Consider the following 14,316-nt stretch of genomic DNA (forward strand, 5'->3'; position numbering starts at 1 on the left):
AACCTGGACCAGAAAATCTTTCACCAAGTGCTTTTTTTTTTTTTTTTAAGTTACCTTTAGAAAAGGTATCACTTTCCTGTGTTCACATTGCTTTGTTCCTGATCATCCAAAATGTGTGAGTCCTTGGATAAATAATTGTTTTGACTCCAGGGGAGTCACACACTTGGTATTTGTAAATAACTTCTGCGGGTAGCTAGGAACTAGCTTGTCAAACTGGAATTACTTAAGAGGCCTTGTGTAATTGGGCACCAGGCTTTGAGTGCTAGTGGAGTTTCAGTGCCTGACTCTTGTAGGCCCCTTGGAAAGTATCGGTCTTCTGCATCCTGTGGTCATTGGAAGAATGTCTTGGAAGTACTTAACAGTAATCTGGCTAGCCTGCATCTATTTTCAGATCGGGAAATATTCTAATCCAGTCTAGTATGATTAAGATAACAGTTCTTCTTAACCCACATAATTGTGAGCTTACAGCAGGCCTGCACAACTTGTGAAACTGTGGCTCAACAGGGGCTCAATAAATGTTCTGTTTTTGCCATTGGTCTGGGAATTTAAAATGGGGTTGTCAAGCAACTGGCAGGCAACAATGTATGGCTGGTGGTTTGTATTTGACTTGATGGTTCACAGGTTGTGCAGGCCTGAGCAAGAGCTACCCTAGTCTCTGAAATGAGCAGGTTGGGGCCTTTTCAGTGCCCAGGCTTCCTTCTCCATCTAGTCCATTTATGCTCCCCTTGTATTGCTGCTGTTTCCCAGGCTCTTCACTTTTTATTGATCTGTAATTGTATGCCTGAGGTTGTGAAGCACTTCTTGTTTGACTAAGTGCTTTTGGTCATGAAAACAGTCTGCCATGCACCAGTTGTTATTACCATGTGATTCTTTGCCATGTCATCTCTATGTGAAATGATGTTTGGAGGCTTAATGCCCCAAAGCTAGCTTTCTCCATAAATACTGTATGCTATTTTAGAGCTTGTCTAAAAACCTCACGGACACATGGTGCATTTCAAAGCTGTCTTATGTGCTGGCCAAGTGTAGAGTGGAAGACTTCGACAAGGAGATATATATTGAGCTGTCACTGCGCCTTTAATCTCATGCCCTCTTTGCTTAAACAGCAATTGGCATGTGTAGTGGCTAGAGTGCTGGACTGGGAATCGGGAGATCCGGGTTCTAGTCCCCACTCGGCCATGGAAGCTCACTGGGTGACTGGGCCAGTCACAGACTCTCAGCCCAACCCACCTCACAGGGTTGTTGTTGTGAGGATAAAATGGAGGAAGGAGGAGGATCATGTACACTGCCTTGAGTTACTTGGAGGAAAAAAGGCGGGATATAAATGCAATAAATAAAAATAAATAAAATAAATTCTTCCCTCATGCTCCCATAAATAATTATTTCCTTTTTGCAAATGCCATCTGCAGTAGCTGTTGTAATATCTTTTGGGGGGTGGGAATAATAACTCTGCATTTGCGAACAAGAGGAGTCCTGTACAAAAAAAGAGCTGTGTGCAACTGAAGTGTAATTCAGTGCCATTTGGGGACCAAGGGTGTGGTAATGCCATGTGTTCCAGATTACAATAGGGAGTATTTTGAAAGGTTAGAGAGAGGCTTGTATTGTGGCTGTGCTTGCTCCCTCTGCCAAGAGTTGGATTATCTCTCCCATGAACACTACATTTACACGCAGCTTGAAAAACTCTTTGGATTCCTTGGTGCTTAATTCACCTATTTGTTTCTCAGTCATGTTAAACCTTCCTTGGAAAATCAAAAAGGCTTAATCTGGGTACTATATGAGTGTGCCAGAAAATCTAGTGCTGTTATGATTGAGGAGCAGCTGCACATCCAGTTCCTGAAGGGCTTGGAACTCTTGGCTAAACTTTCTTTCTGAGAAATTACCCAGCACTGGCAGCATTTATCCTAGTTTTTAAAATCTGACTGTTTGGGATTCATTATCATGCCATTGGTGAGGTGTCCTTGGGTCAATATCTTTTAACATTTTGAATGCAGACCTTCATATTTTTGCTCAGCCATTGTAGTTTATAGATCTGTGATTTAGGTTTAGTAGGCTACAATTTTTATTGAGTTTGTTTGTTTTTCTGTGCAGAGCAAGATGCTGGTCTCGATGCTCTCTCTTCAATCTTATCTCGGCAAAAACAGATGGGACAGGAAATTGGGAATGAGTTAGAGGAACAGAACGGTAAGGACAGTAGGCAAAATAGTTTTCCGAATTTGATGGTATCTGTTGAATTCACTGTTAGCTCTACAACAAATGGAAGTACACAGCTATCATTTGGGAAATGCCATGTTAGAATTATGAAAAGGTGCATTTTACTAAAAAAAAACCCAAAGCTTTAGATCTTTTGTTTCTGCTGCATCGTTATTGAACATTCAAACTATTGTTCCAACGTAGGGATTGTTCAAGAGAACATCCCTAAATGATGACAGTGGTTATGACAATAATAAAAGCCATAGTTAAGCTTCTCCAATTTTAACTGAGATACTATAAAAAATGAATTAGCTGGCCGAGGTTGCTCTCATCCAAGACATGGGCAGATCACTGGAAAAGGGAGAGGACTCTATTTCCAGGTCATCAAGGGACAGAACAAAACAAAGTTTAAAAAAACTAAACTGTATTACCACAGTATGGATTTTGAAATTATAGCCAACACAGCTACCTTTACTTTTTGTGCAAAAAGTAGGGAATTGTTTCCTGTCCCCTATCCACTTTGGTCCACATCTGCTTGGATCATAAACATGAGTATGGCACAATACATTGTTTCATAAAATCTGTACTCTGCCTACCCTTCTCTCCGTCATTTGAAAAAGTAATCTAGGTTACATTGATGGGGATTATCAAGGGAGGGGAGAACAGAAGGCTGGACACAAAAATGCCCTCAAGAACATAAAAGTGAAACCTGTGCCTTTTTGTTTGACATCTGCCTCTTACTCCTAGAACATGAACTAGAGAAGGAAGGTTTATTTACAGCAGTGGTATATCCCAGAAACTATGGTACCCTTTATAGTATACATAATTTAAAGAGCGAATGGTGTGTGTGTGTGTGGGTAGGTAGGTAGGTAGGTGCATGTGCCCGTCCATACATGTCTTTCCCAGAAGAGCGTTCCTTAATCAGAGGAGGAAGAGACTTATGGAGTAGTAATTAGTTGTTTGATTATGCCTTGACAAACCACTAGGTGGTGGTGGAGGACAGCCAAAATCCCTTCGCTTTGACTTTCCTGTAGCTCCTCATCTTCCTCATGGTTGAACTGCCTAAGCCCCAACAAAACTAGGAGGCTCTCCTTGCTTCTCTCCCTTCTCCTGCAGAGCAGGGAAGGCCCAATTCCACCTTCTAACTCTCCCTCAGTTTGTCTGGAGCCACTTCTTGACCTTTCCCAGCACGTGATTGGCTCTTCAGCTCCTTCTCCTGGAACAGTATTAGCTTGGCATTATTTTTAGCTATAGTTCATATTCTGATTCTCTCAGTCTTGATTCTCAGGCAAAAATGGGGCATTCCGCGGGGCAGGGAAGGGGGAAATGCTGGTACAACACGTCCTACATGTCATCTGGCTGCCACTTCCCGTGCTCTGAGGTCCCACAGCCTGTCTAGCTGTCTACTGAAATCGGCTGACTAGCCGTAAATGCAGGGTGGCTGAAGCACGGAGGGGATGATCCCCCTCTGTGCTTCTCCTGCCCTGCATTGGATAGGCGGTCACATTGAAGGAAGATGAGCTGGCTGAGTCCACGGCTGCTGTACTGCCAGTTGGGGGATTGGACCACGTTCTTGATGCTAAATCTGAGGCTGGTAGCCTACGTAACTTGGGCCAGGATGCTCGTGGACGCCCTTTAAGGATTCACATTCTTCAGGCAGGAGAGATGGAGCTTAAGAGGGTTACACTGGAGCGGGGGACGGGCGGGACGGGGATGACCAACAACTCTTAAGGGCTTTCTTGGAGCAAATTGCTCACTTGGAGCTTTCCATGGTGCTGCAACCACCTTGGTGCTGCAACCTGCCTTAACTTGTGGGTTAGCTGTTATGGATCGATCAGAACATTAGGAGGCTAATGTAAGAAAAAAAGTACCTTCTACCAAGTGGGATGGCGGAAGAGGGACGGATCTGCCCACTTCTTCTCCACTAGCCTTCTTGGTTTCCCTGCTGGCTGTGGAGAAATGGGATTGCCGCCTTCTGCAGCCAGCAGGGAAATGCAGGAAGCCCCTTGCTCCGTGGGCAGCAGGGAAGTGCAGCAGACTGGCAGACAAGGTATGGAGTGATCCATCCCTTCTCTACCAGACGGTTGTGTTTCCACTTCCTCCATAGCCAGCACAGAAATCAAGTGGGCTGGCAGAGGAGGAATGAAACAATCATCCCTCCTAGTCTACTTACTCACTTGAATAGGACTGAATAGGATTCATTGTCTTCTGTGACTACCAGGCAACTCACTTATATACAAGGCTCAATTAGAAAGCAAATACCTGGTTGCATTCTCTGCAAAAAAAATTCAGTCCTGAGGTTTTAATGGGATTAATTTGATCATCTGGCATTAATGTAGCCTGTAGTAGTCTGACAGTGCACACCCTTTAACCCTCCTGAACCATTCTGAGGGATAGATTTGAAGTTTACATGCTGCATTGCTCACGTAATAGTTCAAAAGACCCCATGGGAACAAATCCACAGCTTTTCCAGCTTTTTCATTTCTTATAGTATGGCAGGGCAAAGCTAGAACTTTGAAATGCTGCCAGCTGTGTGAACTCTGAAAAGAGTTGATCCATCTGGTCTGTTCCTAGAGAGGGTTGCATGAGTTCTGAGCTGCTGAGAAGGAAGCAGTTCTGATATGCACCTTTAATGAATCTTAAACCTGACTTTTGCTGAGCCACTTCTTTGTTGAAAAAGTGACAGGGCCTTCTAACAGTCCAGGTACTGATGTATACATTTTGTAGTCTTGTTCCTGTTTTTCACCCTTCCTGCCCCCAACCTAAGCCACTTTTTCTTGGGTTTCTGAGGTATTTATTCAGCCTGGCAGATATGCCCACAAAAGATAACAGGCTTGCCTGCCCACACATCCCTAGGTTTATTCATTTGTGGTGTATTGAGGGCACGATGGAATGAGATCAGCCTTGCGAGTAAGTTTACAAAAGTTGCCATAGCCTACAACACCTTTATTAGCTTGCTAGATGTGAACTTTGGAATCTATTTTTAAAAACAATTCTCTAATCTAATTCCATTAGAAAACCCAGGTTAAAAACCCAGCTTTTCTTGGATCACAGAACTGAAGCAGAAACCCAAAGGGGGTAAATATTGGGCGGGGGGGGGGGGATTTTAAAATAGAAAATTCTATATTGTGTTCAAAGGAACACAACATAACACATAGAAAAAAATCATAGCCAGTGTTGGACAGGAGCCTTTTCATTTCATTGCCCTTCACAGTTTGTAACCGACAAAAGACCAAACAAAATTATTTTTGCCCAAGCTGGTACCAATTTACACCAAAACTGTGCAGGGCTTTTTACACATTAACATTGCTACTTGATCCCCACTGCTGTCCTTTAACTTGAGCCAGAATTAGTTAGAACTCAGGCTTAAAATGGTTTTTAATGCCATGGCTCAGCTCAAGGACGTGTGAGATAATGGGGTCTAAGCATTAATATATTGCTTTTTATAAATAGTTAAGCATAGCCCTTAAACTGCATACAAAAGCCAAATGTAAATGCCTAATTTTGAGCTCACCCCTTTCTCTGACTCATCCTTAGGGCAAGGAAATGATAAATAAAGGTAGACTGAACTCACAGTGGACAGGCAGTCCACTGACTGAGCCCTTAACTTAATTAATTGGGTTTTAGTTAGATGCTAGAAGGATACACGCAGCAGAATCCTCTGATAAAGTCTAATGATCCTGGCTTTTTCCCCTGGGTTGTTAACTGGCAAAAAAAGCAAAGTTCCCAGTTCAGATGTAATAGGGAGAACCCACTTGATATAAGCCAGCGTCTTTGTGCTGAATCTGTCACACAATTGGAGGAGTGTTCATTCAAATGATTGTCTGAGTCAGCCACTGCTGTGATATTAACTTCCACAAAGATGAATAACTGTGACTGCAGTGCACAGAAGAACCTACCATCATCTGTCTGTAGAGCCATAGGAATGGGGAGACCCAGGTTCAAAGCCCCTCTTGGCCAAGAATCTTGGGCTAGTCACTGTCTTATTGGGCTAGTCACTGTCTTATTAAGTGGTTAGGCTGTTACAAGGGTAAAAGTGGTGGGGAGGAGAACAGTGTATGCCATCCTGAAGTCTTTGGAAGAAGGATAGGATATAAAATGTATGTTATAAATGATATCAGTGCCCTGGGCAGTTACAATATGGAAAGTATGTTTTTCCAGTGTCTTCTTTTTTGAAGGACAGGTAAACCATTAAAATTACTTCAAGAATGTTGAAAGCTTTCGCTTTTTAAGGAGTGACTGAGCTTTATGCACATTCTTACCCCATGAATGTTCTAGTCTTCTTGGCAGATTTCATGTTTTCCTTCTTGGAATGTTTCAAGTATGGGCGTACTGTCCCTTCTCTTTAAATTTCCCACAAACACCCACCCACCCCCCACACACTCTGCTTTACAGCTGTGTGGCATAACCTTCATTCTAAGGCACAACTTGTGCCCTTGTCATATCTTACTAAGACCTTAGTTATGTGAAATTTCATTGCCATGGTTACATATTCCTGAATTAACCCATACAATGTTAAGTGGGAAGAAAGGAATCTCAAACCAGCCTCCTTCCACCTTGAAGATATAGAGCCAAACAAAAGAAATCATACTGCATATGACTTTTATACATTTTAAATACATGGATAGAGAAACCGAACATTTCAAACTCCTTTTCTCTTTTGGTTTTACTTTAATTGCAGGTCTGCTGTACCCAATCTCTCTCTTTTATGGAAGGCTTATAGAAAGCATGAAATATGGGTGCATATATGTTCTACATTCTTTTTTTATTATTGTTTTCACAAATCATAAGATATAACAAGAAATAGAGACACTTATAACATTTCAAACATAACATAAGAACTTGAACCATCCATGAACTTAGAATTCCAGTACATTACGAAGAGTGACCAGTTCTGAATAAAGTTGTTTACAGAACCTTGTTCTTTTTATCTTCTTAAATAAGTCAATTTTATCATGTAAACTGTGTCTTTTTATTGTCTATTTATTGAAGCTGGGATAGAAGTGCTAACTCAAAATTAAGTCCAGAGTTTTAAAATCCTCTGAATATAGATATCCTATATCTATATCTTATGTTATATCATATCATGTTCAAAGACAAAAAGGAAGAGCAAGATATGAATTTTGAAGAGGGAAATATGATGTTGCTACTTGAATCTTTTGCCCCTTAACTTTTCTCAGAGTACTTGTATCAGTTTAAATCCACAAAAATTAAGCTTTTGCATGTCTTTCTTATTCACCTTGTCATTCAGTGGACTCTTCTGTCAGTATGGCATCCATTTTTCTTAGCTAAGAAACAGAGTAGTGCGGATTGCCTGACTTACAAACTTACAGAGAGAAACAGTTTTGAGAGTAGTGCGGATTGCCTGACTTACAAACTTACAGAGAGAAACAGTTTTGAGAGCAGGGAATGCAAAATATTTCGTGGACTGTTTTGCTTGCTTTTGTAATTATTCCTGGGTAGTTGATTTGAGGCAATATTGTATCAGCACTGAACTTAAGGTGCTTGGGTGCATTCTTTCAGACTTAGAGGGAGAATGAGACATTATGCAGCAGTTTCCAAGTGGTGGGAACAAATATGTTGTCAGCTCCTGTTGTGGGGAGAGTGTGTAGGTGTGTGGGGCTGTGGTAAAGATTGCGTACTGCTTCCTCTCAGAATAGTGGAAGTACCAAATCATGTTTTGGGTATCCAGAGAATAGCATGCATCTCTTTTTCAGTTTTCATTGGTCCTCCTTCCTAGGAGGTGCCAAGATGTGCACAAGAGAGATGACTAACAACTTTAGGAGCTGTAGGCCCCAAACTAAGGAAAAATGTTAATAGTGCATCTCTTTTACCATAAAATGTTTGGGAATCATAGCAGTAGACTGTTCTGTGCATTTTCTTGCTCTTCCTCCAGAAATAAATTTTCTGTGGTGTGCAGACTCCCTCTGGAATAGTATACTTCTGAGGCAGCTTCAGTAGTCATTCCCCCCCACCCGCCCTTAAGTTCCTAACAATAATTAGGAGTGTTTATGTGACAAAATACCACAGTTTCTTAGTTATAATTACTTTGGAACATGGGAGACTGTAATAGGACTATTTGGACAATTCCCCTCCCCCCTGCAAGATAAGATAGGCAAGAATTGGGGTCCATGTGCTTCCTCCCACGTTTTGTGCTTCCCTCTGCCCCTCTTTACTCATGAATGCATTAATGAAGAAATCCCATATTTATTTAAGCAAGGATCTTCTTTTACTCCTCCCTTTTCCTCTGTCTGAATATTCAAACCTTTTCAAAGCAAATTCAATATCCATGGTCATTAAAATGAAAGTGGGATCTCTCAGGTTGAGCATTTAATGGTACATATGAGAAATAAAGAAGGAAGAGAGTTCATGAGGCTAAGACCTATTCCTGGGTGTAGAACTGAGGGAGGAAGCAATATCCAAACACTATTGATGGCAAGGGAGCATGGCTCCATTAGAGTTGTAAAATTTCTGGAAATTTTGAAGCCATGAAAAAAACCCATTTTTTCCTGTTTTTTGGGGGGGGGGGATGGACAGAAATGGGGAAAATGGAAAAATAAGCAATACTTTTTTTTTTTTTTTAACACTCTTTACAGATCTGAAGTCACTTTGTTGCTTTAGAACAGCCTTCCCCAACCTGGTGCTCTCCAGATATTTTGGACTTCAGCTCCTATCAGCCTCTGGCAGGATGGCCACTGGTCAGGAATGCTAGGCATTGTAGTCCAAAACATCTAGGGCACCAAGTTGAGGAAAGCAACTTTAGGAACATAAAGCAACCTCTATATTCCTAAAGTTATATTATATATAACTTGGTTTGCTCATAAAATTATCATTATATTTGAAAACTTTAAAAAGTAAATTCAGTTACTAAATTTGTAATTATTGTCTTAGTAAACTATACTTTAAAAATGTAATATACTAAATATTAATTTTATGAGCAAACCAAGTTATACATAAGATATTTTAGTCTGTCTGTCCAGAAGAAACTTCAGGAAGCAATCCCTGAAACATCTGAAACATCCTAGAAGCCAGCAGAAGCAGGAAGAACTGGAGGCAGACGAAGAAAAGTCCAGAAACACAGAACTCTGTAGGACAAAACCCAGACTCAAGAATGTACACTTCTTTTTCCATATTTTGATATGGTGACTGTATTCACATGTTGGGAAACTGACCATGACTTGGAGCATCCCAAAATGTCTCTCAGTAAAAGGTACATTGGATCAATAATTTTAATAAGAAATGGAAGAATTAACTATGCTGAGAATCTTACAGAGAGGATTAAAAAACATTTTTCCCCATGGCTTCACTATTTCCAGACATTTTACATCTCTAGTCTTTCTATAAAAGTTTTCTTATTACATAGATTTTAGAAATCATTTGGGGCCAGAGTAAAGGCTTGGTAGCAATATATAAACACCTCGTCTTAAATTCTAAAAGAAAATATTTCATAATTCAAAGCTGTTCAGTTTTTCCAATTTCTTGGGAAAACACAAACAGCCCTTGGTTAAAAAAAAAGGGGGGGGGCTTTTTTCCCATGTCTTCACATCTCTAGACTCAGTTATCATTACTGTTATACCATAGCTGTTATGAACTTTTGAAGAAATGAAATCCATCAGCAGCCAAAATTGGCCCTCTAGATGTTAATTCTTTTTTCTGAAGGGACTTTAATGATAATTTTGCCTTAAACGTGCATGCCACAGGCTAAGAGTTTATTATAGTAAGAGTTGCTTGCATCCTGGCTGATCTCATTGAAGTGGTTTTGACTGTTCTGAGTCTACCTAATGCTTTTCCAAGAGGATATGTAACCAAACGTGGACAATTGCAACATAGTTAGCCAAAGGAGCCTACATTCTTAAGCAGACTTTTGCCATGAAGTGTTACTGGAACAATTTGGTACTCAGAATTCAGCAACCACAAAGTAATGAGTCACTTGGTCATATTCTGTCATTTACAGTAATTCAGGATGATAGATATTTGTGTGTAATATCTAAAGAGTATAACCTCAAATAGGAGACCCTTAAATTGTACTTTTTCATTTTGTAATAGGAAATACCTTGGACAGTACATATGTCTGAGGATTATCATTTGTTGCTGGCATTCATCATGTGTTCCAAGGAATTTATAATGCTAATTCCTAATGCTGCTAAATGTTTGCTTTCTCCCACACTTGGAAAGTTGCTAATTTATATGTTCACTTGGTGGGATTATTTTATTTTTTTGCACATTGTTGTTGCCTATTTTAATACTAATTGTTCTTTGGCCTTTAATTTTCCATGAATTACTGCTTTCTTATTCTAAATGGAAGTATTATGACAGGCATGTTTAGAAGTCTTAATCTGTAAAGTTTGAGATAGAAGGAACTGGATTACTTCATGTGAATACTAGTTGCCATGTAAGACTGTACCTATACCAGCATACTTCTTTTCCAGGATGAAATGCAATATTTGTCTCTTATCCTGGTGTGTTCAGTCCCAAGCTACACAGGAGTTACTTGTAAATAGAAACTACACACATGCACACACAGTCTGCTGTGGCGACAAGCCATGTAGAGCAAATCTGATGGTAGGGACTGCTCCAACTTTCCACTTGACACAGAAGCTAGAGCTGCCCACCCATCTTAGCACATAGCCCCGACCTTCTATGTTGGTGGATAGGTTGGACAACTTGTGAGGAGATCTGCTCATGCATGCCAAGTTGCTGCTTGAAATAGCAGCCTGGGATGTTTCCTTATAAGTAGATCTGTTTGTAAGTAGGTATACCAGTCTTCTATTTCAAGGAGCAAACTTGGCTGGAGACATCCTTGTGATATCTTCCAGAGTCTCTGAGCACTGCTTGACTAAACTATTTGGTGTCCCTTAAGCATGAGCATAAACGTTGATAGACAATTGAGGTATTTTTGAGGCTAAGACAAATTTAACGTTTCTTTTGTTAGAATGATATTTAGATATTCTCCAGAACTTGGGAATCCATTGAGCCCCTCAGAAAGTGAGGTAGATTACACTTGGTGGCTTTAACACCTGAGACAAGAATTGGTTTGGGATTTGGGGAGTTCCATGGCTTAATGAAGCCATGAATGCTTTTCCATGTTTCTAAATTGTGGCTGCCCAGGTGTTCGTTTTCCCAAGCTAAGAGGGAAGATGTAGAATAACATTTTTATTTCAGAGTTTCTGGGGACTTAACAATCTGCTATGGTACTCTTTAAAGAATTCTAATAACATTTAATCAGGCCTGAATAAATTGAATGCTGGAAATGAAGTTTAAAAACAAGTTGTTGGTTTTATTCATCAGTACGATATGGCCTCTTCCTACCAAAAACATGTTCAATAAGGGAAAAATAATTATGCCTCAGCTGTATCCTGTAAAATGCTTTATATAACAACTATGGTTATTGACATTAGCAGGAGATTTGTTTTTGGAAACAGAAGAAAGCCTTTGAATGGTTCCTGTTAGTAGTAATTATGGGGGAAAGGAAAGTTAGTCACTGTTTTTAAAAAAAAAAGTTTCCTTGCAACAGATTCTTAATCCTCACATTCTGTCCGAATGGGTTGTGGACTGTCTTTGCTAGCACTAAGTGTATTAATTGGCATTTACAACTCTTTAATTACAGACTTATAAATGGAGAGTTTAAATTTGATTTTAGTCCAGTGTAAAAACATTCAGTGATGATTATATTGTGAATAATCTTATCTCTCAATCCAGGCAGTGAGATTAAAAACAGTCCTTCGAGTTAATATATTATTTGTCTAAGGTGGGATAGTTTTAAGTCTTTTTATTAAATGTCTTTAATATCAGCTCTGACATTGTAACATTAAGTATTACAATATTTATGAATTGCTTATATTAAATACATTTCTAAGTGATGTACAAAAACAAATCTTCATACAAAGGAGAAGATTAACCTTCCTGGGAATTCCTGTTAGAAACAATATGTTTTCAGTAGATGCTGAAAACGGAGAAGGGTTGGCGCTTGTCGAAGTTGTAGTGATAGGGAGTTCCAGAGAGTGGGCTCTATTCTGCATCATGATGGACCCAAGCCCCCAAACCTTGGGTACCACCAGGACGGTATCTCTTGACTGCAACATTTGTTCCAGTTAATTAATTATATGGGTTTCTAGTAAGTTCATTGTTCTATCAAGAGCAAGCTTTTGTATGAGAACTTGTGTAGCATAGTGAATAGAATGAACTTAGAAGTCCCCACTTCAAATCACACATCAGCCACAACTTTACTAGGTGGCCTTGGGTGAGCCACTATCTCTAAACCTCAGCTCCTTCAACTGTAATATGAGAATGTTGATGATGGCTTTTTTTATAGGATTTACTGGTTTACTGAGATTGTGTATGTAAGTGTTTTTAGGGGAAAGGGTCTATATATGTACAAAGTATCTATTACATTCTAAAAAGCAGCAGTTGTCAGCTGACATACTTTTCCTTCAATTTGCATTGTTGGCCAAAAAAATGAAGATGGTTCATAAATGGTGCATCAGTCTGTGTCACTCACTACTGATGGTTTCATTGTATCATGGCCCTTTATTTTATACATGGGAATTGGTTTCATATTGCCTCTGACTGTCAGTTGCTCAGCCTTCACCACTCAGTTAAAGGTTAAAATGATTTCACTGCTTGCACAGCCAGACTTGGGCATCCCCCAGATTGGAAGATGATACTGATAGGCACTTGAAAAGATAGGCACTCTGTCCTTTTGTTCTCACTGCTCATGATGGCTTACTCCTAAATACTAAATGAGCTTTTCTGCCCAGTTGTTGGAAACCCTCACTCTTCTCCCCCCAACTCAATATTACTTTAATTTTTCTGTTCTGATACCATTCTATCATTCTGAGATTTGGCAGTTTCACTTTAAGTAGAAACAGTGTATGCTTCACCTTGGCACTGTACTTGAGTGAGATTGGGACTAGATCTTGGTCTTTAGTGCTTTTTCCCCTGCTCCACTCTCTGTTTCACCCTTTCTCACTCATGCGGGAGAAGGTACCCCATGAACCAAGGAAATCCTGTGCTTGAATTCCTACTAGAATCCGGCAAAGAAATATTCTCTAAACTGACACATTGTGGAATAGGATAACCTTCCATAGATACCTCTTCTGCAGTTTGGCCATTTATCATGCTGTGAAGATCTTGAGTTGAACCATGGGGTTTATGCACACTGCATGGATCAGATCTGCATTGGGGGGGATCCATTGTGCATCTAACTAGTAAATGTATGCCAATATAAACATGCTCAGCTTTATGTGAAGAGTGAACACTTAAGTGTTAAGTAATAAACACTTAAGACCTAGCTGTTCACGCCTCAGTAATGAGGTAGCAGCACTCATACCTGGACAGCTTAAACCCCTGAGATCTTGCTTTATTTCCAGCCCTTTGAAGCTAGAGGGGCTGTTTGCCTTGCTGTGTGTGTTCTTTTTCTAATATTGGTAGTGCCAGGGATTGAAGGCTGAAGTTACTTATACAGAACACAAGCTGCACATTAGTTTGGAAAGAGACACTCCCTGTCTTGTAACTGTTGACTCACAGGAGAAAAGGAAAACCTAAGCAGCAGCCATCGAGTTATTTATTGTTCAGAAGTATGCTCAGTGGGAATGAATCTTGATTCATTTATTGGTGACAATGAGCTGGAATGGAGGAGGCCTTCTTACAGATCTGGCTACTTAGTTTTATTAAGCCTGATAAGCCTTGGACTGATATGGAAGGAGACTAAACTCCATAGTGATCTGTTGTGAATTTTAAATCTCATTCAGGATCTGGGTCCTTTAAGGTGGTTGCTGTTGCTGTTAGAGGTTCCCATATCCTACATCAAAATTTACAAAGTGAAGTTTCCCATATCTCCACCCTTTCTCTAGTTCTTCTAGGAATTTCAAATGCTTTATAAATTCAAGAGCCATTTCATTACTCATATTGAAAACAGAAATTGTTGTTTTGAGAGTGAACAGCTGTTTCATGCAAAATTAATATGTTGGTCACCACCTTCCCTCCCCATACAATCCTTCATCTTTTCCCTCAATTAATAGAGGTTATTTGGAATAAGATGCTTTGAGGAGGAGAGTGGCAAATATTTTCTTTCAAAAGCCTTTTTCCCTTTGCTTTTATATGCTGAAATAATTATCATCTTTTTTATAG

The 14,316-nt window shown here is 39.9% G+C and overlaps 1 protein-coding gene across 9 annotated transcripts in view; it reads left to right on the plus strand.

Moving 5' to 3' along the window:
- The window catches only part of STX8 (syntaxin 8), a 152,813-nt gene that overhangs the window by 21,008 nt on the left and 117,489 nt on the right, over positions 1 to 14,316 (plus strand). For all 9 annotated transcript variants that reach the window (XR_014788327.1, XR_014788326.1, XM_084838363.1 and 6 more), the window contains one exon: positions 2,086 to 2,178. Coding sequence is in view for 7 of the 9 variants with exons in the window: in XM_084838363.1 (XP_084694489.1) it covers positions 2,086 to 2,178 (93 nt within the window). In the remaining 2 variants the exon portion in view is untranslated. The remainder of the gene's footprint in view (positions 1 to 2,085; positions 2,179 to 14,316) is intronic.

This window comes from Heloderma suspectum, chromosome 2, assembly GCF_057233095.1.
Source record: "Heloderma suspectum isolate Gila_16-S chromosome 2, 16-S_ref, whole genome shotgun sequence".
Taxonomy (NCBI): domain Eukaryota; kingdom Metazoa; phylum Chordata; class Lepidosauria; order Squamata; family Helodermatidae; genus Heloderma; species Heloderma suspectum.